At 47.6% G+C, this 11,090-nt stretch overlaps 1 protein-coding gene across 1 annotated transcript in view; it reads right to left on the bottom strand.

Moving 5' to 3' along the window:
• Positions 1-881: 881 nt before the first annotated feature.
• Positions 882-11,090, bottom strand: part of LOC142576163 (serine protease inhibitor dipetalogastin-like) — a 35,528-nt gene continuing 25,319 nt past the window's right edge. Inside the window, exons 4-8 of the mRNA XM_075686136.1 lie at positions 5,773-5,946; positions 5,032-5,081; positions 3,721-3,835; positions 1,465-1,614; positions 882-997 (exon numbers count right to left, since the gene is read on the bottom strand). Coding sequence (XP_075542251.1) covers positions 958-997; positions 1,465-1,614; positions 3,721-3,835; positions 5,032-5,081; positions 5,773-5,946 — 529 coding nt within the window. The 3' untranslated portion in view covers positions 882-957. The remainder of the gene's footprint in view (positions 998-1,464; positions 1,615-3,720; positions 3,836-5,031; positions 5,082-5,772; positions 5,947-11,090) is intronic.

Genomic DNA, 11,090 nt, shown 5'->3' with positions numbered 1-11,090 from the left:
GACGGTACTGCCACCTGTATCGCGATCTCGCACCGACTAACTTAGTATTTTTTGACCCAGCAGAAGTTGTTCAGGATCATTAGCATAAGCTATCAAACTAGACACCAGATGCGTGTTCCCACTTACATTTTACACACACACACAAATAAACACACACACACACACACACACACACACACACACACACACACACACACACACACACACACACACACACACACACACACACACACACACACACACACACACACACACACACACATACACACACACACACACACACACACACACACACACACACACACGCACGCACACACACACACACACACACATACACACAGAGAGAGAGAGAGAGAGAGAGAGAATGCAGGGAGGTATAGACATCCGATTGGCTACCCTACTTGGGAGAGAGGAGATCAGGAAGAGAAAAAAAAAAGTGGAGAAGGCAAAAGAAGAGAGATGGTTGACGCGCAGTGTAGACGCTGGGTGTCTGCATCTCTTCAGATCCGCTGATACTCTTAGAAAAAGTAATCGAAAGCGAGCGTTCTTTTCTGGGTTGATGATAGATGAGACAAATCACACCTGGAAATGTGCCTCTGTAACATCATTGGCTGAACACCTTCGCACACACTGATTACACAATAGTCTGGGAACATCGGGGATATTTGGGGAATCTCATATGGGCTCGTATAAATTTAGTAGGCGAGGGTGTTCTGCAACATATTTGGTTGCGTTTTTCTTTTTTTTAAATATGACGTTATTATTGGGATTTTGCTTGTTTGTTTTTATGGGCATAAATTGACAAAATGCAGACGAACTCGCTTATTTACACGCACATTTCAGAATTACGGCAGAAAAAGATACCAATAAAACAGCTAATATTTTGGGAAAAAAAGTTTATTGAATCTCGTAAAATGGTAACCAAACAAAAAGAAAACAAGACAAACACGAAGATGGTCACGAGCAGAAGCTTTTTGGCATGACGACGACATTCCGGCTGAAAAGAGAGAGAGAGAAAAGAAAAGAAAGTTGAGAAATCATTAAACAAGAATGACAGGTGTGGCCACTCTGACATCGTTTACCTTAATGAAAAAAAAAAAAACATTGTCGTCTCGCCTAGCCAGGGTGCATACATAGCGATATAAACAAGAGGACGGCACATATGACATGTTTTTCTAACTCGCCGACTCACTAGAAAAGGTTAGCTGCTTCAAGGCCCAAAAGGGGTGAAAAAAAAAACATGCGGCCTCATCTTTATCGCGAAATTTCTTGTGCGATCACCATCCATGTATCATAATATTCTCTTATATACTGCATGAACACTTATTCACCATCTCGTAAGGCGCACGAAGTTCACAAGCCTGCACTAAAATACTTGCTGGCTTAATTTGACTGAAAAGTCTGTGTGCCAGCAGGGGCGGACCCGACGAACAATGCGAAACCTGAAACTTCCTGCGCACCCACCCGCAGTTTCTCTGCTGCATGCGGCAATGGTTGAGGTAGCGCTGTCCGTCCGACCCGCACACGGGGTCCAGTATGGGCAGGCATCGCTTGGGGCACTTGGGGGGCTCCAGGCACCTGTTCAGGGGCACCAGCTGCACGGGCTCCTTGCTCCTGTGGGCACATCCGTCGTCTCCATTTTTATCAAAGGAACGCGCGTTTTCGAGGTTTAAGTTAGTAGTAATTGGTCGCTAAGATAGACAAACAAAGGAAAAGGAAGGGAAGGAAAGTTGCTGCTGACTGCAGTTACCATCTAGCGCAGCCTGATGACACCTGAACCGCGGTCAGCCGTGGAGGCGGGAGGGGGCGGGGACAAGAGTAAACGGAGAGGGAAAGAAGGAGTAAGGAGAGGAAGGAAAGAAGAAGTCACTTTGGGACCCTCGTCTGTATATTTCTCATGTAATTACTTCTTTTTTTGGAACGAATAAATCTGAATCTGAATCTGAAAGGAGAACTATTTACACATGTATACAGAGCAGCGACTATAGGTCCATAGTTCGCGTGTGGAGTGACTTCCTCGAGAGAGTTTGTCACGCGGCCCCGCACATCGGCACTGTTGGGTCACGCGCAGCAGCTGGGTGGCGAAACCCGGCTGCTCTAGGAAGTAACGCAGTGTTCTGCGAGCTGCCCCCCCCCCCCCCCGCCGACCGCGTGGGGGACCGCGTGGCCATTACAGCACCTCGGCGCTGTCCACCGGCAGCCCGTGCGCGCTGTAGCAGCTCAGGAGTTTCTCCCGCGGTGCCTTGAAAGCACTGCCCCGCAGTAGTAAGTGTTACGATGGTCTCCACCGCAGTTGTCGCAGACGTCGTGGAGCGGCGAGACTTTCTAGACGTTGCCTGCGCGCTTGCATCAACGGGCACCCGACGCGCAACAGCAGTAGCCTCGCTCGTTGCAGCCGCGAATTAAATATTGCGCTCGCACCTCGCGGGCAGCGCCTCTACGCGTGGATTTAAAGCGACGGCACTGCTTCTGGAGCTTACTGTTCAGGCATGCAGACACGAAGTTAGCTTCAGCGTCTTCGTCCATCCCCACACGTGTGATACACTTTGAATAAACGAAGTGCACCTCACACTTAGTATACTAGCCCTCACAAAAGTTGAAAGGGAGATTCAGTAGATTTTCTAAAGAAAACCTATGCGGCGCCAAAGAAACTCAGCAATAGTTCTTTAGAATGAAAAAGAAAAAAAAATGTAGGGGAGTGTTTCTTTTCGGCAGAAGGATTGACAAGTGGGCGAGTGGGTACGTCATGAAGATGTGCCAGCGCTAAAGACGGAACACAAAACACTGAGGACAGGTACAACTGGGAATCGATAACAGAAGGAGGAGAAGGGAAGGGCAGGGGGGAGTGAGGGAGAGCGACGGGAAAGTGATATTTATGTTGTCGACGAGCGCATGCGCGCGCACACACACACATGCACACCGGCGCTATAGGCATTTAGAAGGACAGTTTTAATGCAGTATTAGTTGCCGGTGATGAACTATTGTGTGCGTAGCAATAAAAGACAACAAAAAGTTGCTAAAAGAAAGGCTAGCTTATTATTATTATTTTTTTCATTCCTAGCTTTCTCGCTCTTCCTCATTCTTCATTTCTCTCTTTAATGACCAAACTTCTGCCTTCCCCTCACTGGAGAGGCAGCTTAAGGAAAAGCAAATAAAGTTGCAAATATCGCGCTCGTGCAATGTGGTCTTCGTCCTTTCTTTGTGTTCCAACATCGTATTTCACAGCAGCGCGCTGCAATCATTGAACTTGCTAATAAAGTTTCAAATTTTCTGTATTATTTGTGGTTGAGTATTAGGAAGGCACATGACAGTACAGGACAGCGTACAGCGGCAAGAAAAGAGGAAAAGAAGGATCTGCTGCGATAGCGTGAGAAGGTGGAGAGCGAGTGATGGGAACGACAGTAAGAAGGCAGCGCGACAGACACTGTGCCCAAGTTCGTGGGTAGGCGTAGGATGGTAATTAATGTACACCGTATACATTCGAAGTTGGCCAATCCGAATCGCATTGGTAAACGCTCTGTCAACGAAGATACATAGACGGGCGTCCGTTGACGCTCACTCCATCTAAGCAGCGCACAAGTGTAATCTATAAGGGCACCCGTAGCGCAAAACGGCACACTAAGCGCACTCCATCAGTGTAGACGACTGAGGCCATCGGCGCACGCTCCTGTACGGGGCGCCGCGTGCGAGTGTATACAAGGGCGCTTGCCGCAGACTCACCCGCAGGTCTCCTTCTTGAAGAAGCACTCGTTGAGGTAGACCTCGCCGTTGGAGCCGCACACGGGTTCGTACAGCTCCGAGCAGTCCTGGGGACACGAATGCAGCTTGCGGGCCTCTGCGTACGGCGAGGTTTGCCGGGTGAGTTGAGCGTGAGGGTGGTAGAAGCACAACGACCCTATCACAATGGATTTGTACATGTACGGTGCGCAAGTAATACGCCCCCAAAGGCAATTTTAGCTACGGAGAACACCACGTACGTAGTTGCAGCGACGAGACGTCCTGCGGAAGTAAGTCCTGTTTCGTGGAAGGTTCGGGCAGATCAGTCATTCTGTTCGTCCTATAGGTCACCACTTGTAGGCTTATGCCTCAGGAGCGAAGGAGAAAGAGAGCTGACCCGAATCGACAGCCGGAAAAGAACCGCGAGCCGTGGGCGGGACACGACCAGGCGCCGTCTTTGTTTTTCTGTCATGCGGGCGCGCGCTATATCCGAGTTCTAGGCGCCGCCCGAGGGAGGGTGCTACAGTATATCCAGATTAACATCGACCATCTGTGGTTGTTTAAGGTACACGAAAATTTCTGCACATGAGCGTATTCTTTTTTTTTTTTTTCGCAGGAGTCAACGCTACGCGGACTGGGAACTAGACCTCGCAACTAGACGAAAGACGCCAAGTTGGCTCTCAGAATAGGCCCTCAACAGATCGAGGGCGCTGGTTGCGGTCACTGTAAGGAAAAACATCGCGGGTATACGCTTTGCTTGAACTGAGTTCGGAACGCTGTTTGTCGCACGAAAAAACGAATTCACATTTCTGTACTAGACGGATGGTGCACGATGCATTTTAACGGAATTCTCCTGGCATTATACGGGACGCAGGCAAATTTACAAGTCACAGAAAGACAGCGCTGTGACGCTATTTCGGTGAAACGTAACGCGCGGCGAAACTAACCCGTTCTAAGTAGTTGCGGCGAAGGCATCGTAGCGCAGATTAGACGACTCAATGGTATACAGAAGCTAGAAGGATAAAGGGAGCGAATGGGATCGTCTTTTTGTTAGTTACACTCCCACGAAGCTAACTGGCAATAAAGGAAATTGCAGGGAAAATGAATAGTTTCTTTCTTAAATTGAAATGTAGAAATAAGAAGAAGACACGAGATAGCATGGGTTCAGTAGCATCCGCGCTGCCTTGTCTTCTGCATTCGGTGTTCGTCAAATTCGCTTTACGATGCCATCCTCAAGTATAATGCAACAACAATTTTTTTGAAAGCTTTACTCATTTGTGAAATAGACAGAAACAGCGAGAGACAACGGCTCACCTCTGGCGCTCGCTATGCAAACGGCCAACGTTTGGGTACCAATGACCTTCCTGCAAAATAAGGATAATAAAAGAACAGCGGTGTGAATGTACTTCAAGGATGACTCGCGCATCTTGAGGGCGTTTAATTGTGGGAACAACAACACCACAATGACAAGCGAATCATTCTCCTATAGCTCTCGTCGTCACCTTTTATTTCTAAGCGGCATATACGAAGCGGGAAAACAAGCAGGAGCTGTAGTCCCTTCACTTGCCGCTTTATTCTGTGGTCACTATTGAAACCGAGGTAAAACGAGAATGCTAAGGGCAACTGTTTCCTACTTCCTGTGTCATTGCGAAAGTGTTCCCTCTTGGCCATAACATAAAGAAAGAAAGCCTCAGTAAATACGAGAAAGACACTGCGGTAAAAAAGATAGACGATTTATACGTGAACTATCCGTTAGTAAAACTAGTTAGTTAGTAAATTTAGTTTCCGTCACGTTCCTCCAGATAAGGTATACCTGTTGATAGCGCGAGAGTTCACCCGAACCTTCTTTTCGTGCGTTCCTTTACTAACGGCTGCAAAATGTCAGGGAGGGAAAATAAGTTTGCTTTACAGATTTCACCATTGCAAAGTACCTGACCAGCGCTATCCCCTTCTTTGGGGCGCCAAACCATGCCGATCTATCGGTCCCCGCGTATACGCTTGTGCGGAAGGCGGAGCATATATATCCTACACACGTAATGCGCGGCAGTCACGTACCCGCAGTTCCGGCGCTGCATGATGCAGAGGTTCGGGTAGAAGCGTCCGTCCTTGCCGCACACCGGGTCGTAGATGTCGAGGCACTTGTCCGGGCAGAGCGGGTGCCGGCCGCGGCAGCGCTCCCACTCCACCGCGCGCACCGGTTCGTAGGGGCCGCGCTTCCGCCGCTGTTTCCTGCGGGAGAAGTGCGATCGTGGGCCGGCGTACACCAGTCTCATTCACCAGAGTGCGTGTATGAGGAGACCACCAGCGTCGTGGTGCCCGGTATACAGTCATCACCGCGTTTTCACGTATTACAGCGGGAAACTAGGCGCATTAGAAAAACGAGGCAAGAGCTTCTGTCTAGGCTTGGGCTCTAGCAAGGAACCAATGGATCAGTGCCCACTATACCCCAACAATTTTAGTGCGGAATCTCTTTATCCTTCTTTCCGTGTCCCTTTACTGGAAAGTTGAAGCCGTTTTTTTTTCTTACAGAGAAAAAAAGAAAAAGAAACAAAAAAAAGACTATAGATACTAAAGTACGCATGTGCATCGGGTCGCAGTTGCTTTCTGGACAGCTGAGGACTAGCCCTACTGGAATCCATTCCAATTACAATGATCTAAGGAGAGGGCTGGGATAACGTAACGATTCTATTCGAATGTCATTCCTTTTCACACTTCTTGAGTGGTTCAAGCGGTGCGCCACCTACGTTATCATCGGGTTCGTCCAGCTGTGAGCGGTGGACGACAAAAAAAAAAAGAAAAAATCAGACAACCATGGGATTGACCAACAGGAATCTGTATATTATGTTGGCCTGGCAAGGTTGGCCTGCTTGCTTATTTGACTATTAGTGCTAGGTGCCTTAGAAACTGTATTTACCGCATGGATATGACACTATGTTACGGATTGTCAAAGATATGCGCCTTCTCCTGCCGATCCTCCTAGGTGACTTAGTAAAACATTTTCTTGGGTGGGTTGATTCGTAACTGAGAAGGAAAACAGAAGAGCGAAACAAGGACGAGAGGATTACGGAGGACCAGCGCTTACTTACCGCTGGTGTGTCTTGGAGAAACATCATGGTTATGAGTACAGTATATGAGACCAGATTGAGGTATCGCATTCACGATAAAGCGGCCAACTACCATGCTGGACTCGAGCTGTACTTATACATGTCACGTTTCCATAATAAACCTCGGTAGGAATTAAGCGCCAGTCCTGTGCACTCGTCTCGTCTTCGTTTATTTCGCGTGTTTGTTTTCCTTTTCTTAGGTGACTCGATCTTCAAGGGCTCCTGTTTCCGTCCCTCCGTAGAAAGTGCGGAAGTATATTCGCGAGCGAAGCCTCTTCTACCTTGCCGCGAGGTTCCTTGTAATATATGGTCTTCAGTATACCCTGCTGTTTCCCGATCTTTGCGACGACGTAAGGACCCGGAAATGGATGTTGATATGGGATGTTGGGATGGATGAAATGGAAATGTATTGGGCGCCATAGAATCATGTAGGCTGTGCATCGGGGATCTCTGAGTGGTGACGCTTATCAAAGTTCCCCTTTATTGCTTGCCGATATCGTTCTTTCTCCCACTTCCACCATAGTTTTTTCTTTGAAGACGACTTGGCCAACCAAGCCAAGCTCTTGGTCGGCAGGCAACCAGCGTAATTTTCCGAAAGCGGATAAGTTGGAACTGTAACCAAATCATGTTGCATGCGAGCGGTTCTGACAAAAGGCCGGTGCAAGCCTCAAGGACGCATTCCCACCCACCTTTTGAAGCCCGGGTACAAAGAAAGAAACACCTTTAAGTTTTTAATCTGCCTTTGTGCAAAGCTTTAAGGTGACATTGGTGCTGGAAAGCCTAGAGCTTGATGCCTTTTCATTCTGCCCACCGTCGAAGTTTCAGACTTCAAAAAGCGGGTCGACTATCAGCAACGACGACATCTTAAAACACGTCTCGTTCGTGATTGGAATAACGTAGTTTGCATCTTCACGGCCAGCCTCGGCAGCCACATACCGCGTGCACTTGTCCACAGCAACCAAATATGCTTGAGCTTTCTTTCACGTCGTCGCCTTCTTCTTGATTTCTGCAAAATTGAGGTTCAATACTTCGAAGGGTACATTGCAATACAGAAGAACTACCATTTTACTTTCTAGTGGCTTGAACTTCGGTTTGTAGATCTGACATTCCTGGCACACCTTGATGTAGTTAGCAACATTCACCTTCATGTTTGTCCAAGAAAATCTTCGTGTGAGCTTTCTGTACGTCCTCCGAAATCCATCATGTCGTCCAGATTCAGGAATATTATGGTATAGACTAGATTAGTTGCCACTTCTGTTTAGGGCCCGTATATTTACTGTTTCTAACATAAATATTTCTGTTCCTTCCCAAACCTTATAAAGTTCGCATGTTCAGATATAGCCTTTTGCGGTATGTGAAACCGGGACAGCGCGTCAGCATCCTTGGGCACTATAACGTAAAACTATTCCAATATGTTTTTATTCCAACCTCCTGACGTCAAATTTGCGTAACTGCTGATGCAAGCAGTGGGCGGTCACCCGCAGGGTTGTCTGAACAGACCAATCAAACGCTCTCCCCCTTCATAGGAGGTCCCTTTTGTTTGCTTGAAAAATGAATAACCTTGCTTACACTGAGCGGCTTGTCTTATCTAATTGGCTGACAAGAGGCGAGGAGCATGCTCAAGTGGAGAAGGATTCGATGGGGCCGAGCCACTGCAATGAAAATCGATAACCGTACAAAGAGGGTGGTGCCAGCGTCTACGATTGGTCCACTTTTCTTTACACTTAGCTTGTGGTGGCTGGTCGAAAATCGCGGTGGCATGCAACGGTAGCTTAAGAACGGCACTAAAAATATCCTCAGCAAAGAAGAGTTGGCAGAACGAGGTCGTAAATGTGCCGAAAGTGCTCGAAAACGTTACACGGCCACGCAAAAAGTTTTATTATACGCAAATATAAACCCATGCTCTCCAGCAGGTGCGAGTAGCCAGTGCCTGAGTGATCAGCGGCCACCATTTTTTATTCCTTTCGGAATGGGGGCAGCCTGCGGCTATTCAGAAGAACGCTGAATTTTGTTCGGCATATTAATGCATCTTTAACGCATACACGTCACTTTGACGCGGTGAGTTTTTGCGGTTTTGTGACGTCGCGTGACAGGCAGGTGAAGTGGGTACAGCCCGAGAACATTTGACCAATGGCTGGGAGCTAATGGCTAAAAGGCGTCCAATAAGAAATAACTATTTTTCTATTGTTCGGTCAAATCATGCATAATCAGTGTGCACACGTCATATCAGATGGGTAGTTATCGTGGTTTTCCTGACGTCGCGTGACAGACAGGTGAAGTGGGGGTGGTCCAAAAAAGTTTTTGACCAATCGCGGAGGGCTGATCGCAGAATTGGAATAGAAAATTTTGGAATAGTTTTACGTCATATCGCCCCTGATGATGTTGTCCGGGGCGATGAGTTACCTCGAAGGTATACTGTTGGATCTCGCTCGCGCATTGTGCGAATCTCACCTTTGGCTGTGCGAGATGGAGCAGATGAGTCAAGGCCTGGTCGTCAGTAAATAACTTGAAACATCTACCGTCGAAGTATGTTCTGGGACAAATACCTCAGTGTCATGACTAGTGCTAATGCCTCTTTCCACGCGATGCAGTATTTCACTTGTGCTTCGGTAGAAGTGTACGAAAAATATCTTGTTACTCGTAGTTGTCTGGCCGCTGGCTGCTTGGCATCTCTCTGGTAAGGAACATCATCTGTTTTTAGTGCGAAGCTTCAATGTAGAGCTCAGAGGGTAAGGTGAAGTCAGGAAATGTTAGTACGGGGTGAGGTGAGATGCTGCTAACCATACAATTTCAAATAGGAGCATTCGCACTCGTCCACATTAATAGAAGGCCTATCTGAGTTTGTCCTACAGGAGTCCTTAATAAACGATCGGAACGCTCGCAAGTGCCAAGTAAGGGTCTAAAAACACACGAAGAGAACGAATGCCGCGAGGCTTCGCAAGAAATCTGACTCGCTGCTTACTTGGTACTCTTGGTCTTTCCGTCAAAGCATCTACCGCGAAATACCACGGCCTGGCAAAGTGACTCGCTTTACCTCGCACCGCCATTGAGCCATGCCTCACTGAGTACGTGCAACACTACTGAGAGAGGAGTTATGTGGTCGTTTCTGGTCCTTGAATAAACTAATACGTCGTCCACGTACACAACGCAGAACCCTCTAATGAAGTCTTCCAGTGCACTATTTGTTCCTTTCTGAAAACATGCGCCCGAGTTTTTCCATCGGAAAGGGAGTCGGGTATGTTCGTACACGTCAAAAGGTGTGACAAATTCAGTGAATTTCTTTGCGTCTTCTCTCAAAGATAGCTGTCAAGGTTCTTTACAGAGGTCTGTTCTTAAAAATTGTTCGCACTCGCCGATGTCATCAGTTATCTTATCAATTATTGACACTGGAAAGGGAAAGAAGAGATTTGTTTGCCGGTTGATGGGCTTGCGACCTTTACATAGGCTCAAGAATCCATCTTTTTTAGGCGCGGTCGTAATCGGTAAGGCAAACGACAACACGGATGATCTACTGATGCCAGCGTCCAGCATTCCTTGAAGCTCCTGCCTCAACCAGTTCTTTTTCTCGTGGCTCAAGGCATACGACTTAGTCGCCATCTCCCGCCGATCCGACTGTATCACAACATTATTATTAGGTGTTGATTTATTTAACTCCAGTCTACATAATACAAAGTTTGCTGGTTCCATGCTAAGCAGACGAAAAATTTCAGAGCTAAAAGAAAAAAATAGGAGTCGGTGTAAGAGTAGCGAAAATTTTGTGCAGTGCACTTCCGTGACAAGGTGAACCCAACCTAGAAGCAAAAGAAGCAGCGTTCGCTTCACCGCATTATGATGCTTAATGCAGCGAAGCACATGTTGCGGTGGAAGGAGGAAGTTCGCAGTTATTCATCGACGTTAAACGCCCGCCGCCTCCAGAAAAAGCCCTACGCCAAGTTCCTTCCAACTCTTAATATCTGAGAGGCCCGGCCACGACAAGGATCGAAACCCACCGGTTCAGCAGGTGCTGGTCCGGTGGGCCCGCGACATCACCACGACCATTGAAGCCCTGAACTAGGGACCTCACCCTCCGAACCTATGACAAGAATATAGCTGTTTTCCACTCGATATCATTGACGTTAATGTTTCTTGCTCCACAAAACACAACTGACGCAGAATAAAGAATGCAGGACAAGTGCTACCACCAGCTGAAGCTTATTCTAGACACACATGCGTTTATACCACGTTGATCTAAGCCTATGCACAAAGGGCCCGGAATGACAAGGCAACGTA

This window comes from Dermacentor variabilis, chromosome 3, assembly GCF_050947875.1.
Source record: "Dermacentor variabilis isolate Ectoservices chromosome 3, ASM5094787v1, whole genome shotgun sequence".
Taxonomy (NCBI): Eukaryota; Metazoa; Arthropoda; class Arachnida; order Ixodida; family Ixodidae; genus Dermacentor; species Dermacentor variabilis.
Note: the sequence above shows the minus strand (reverse complement) of the source record. Positions and strands in the feature narration are given on the sequence as shown.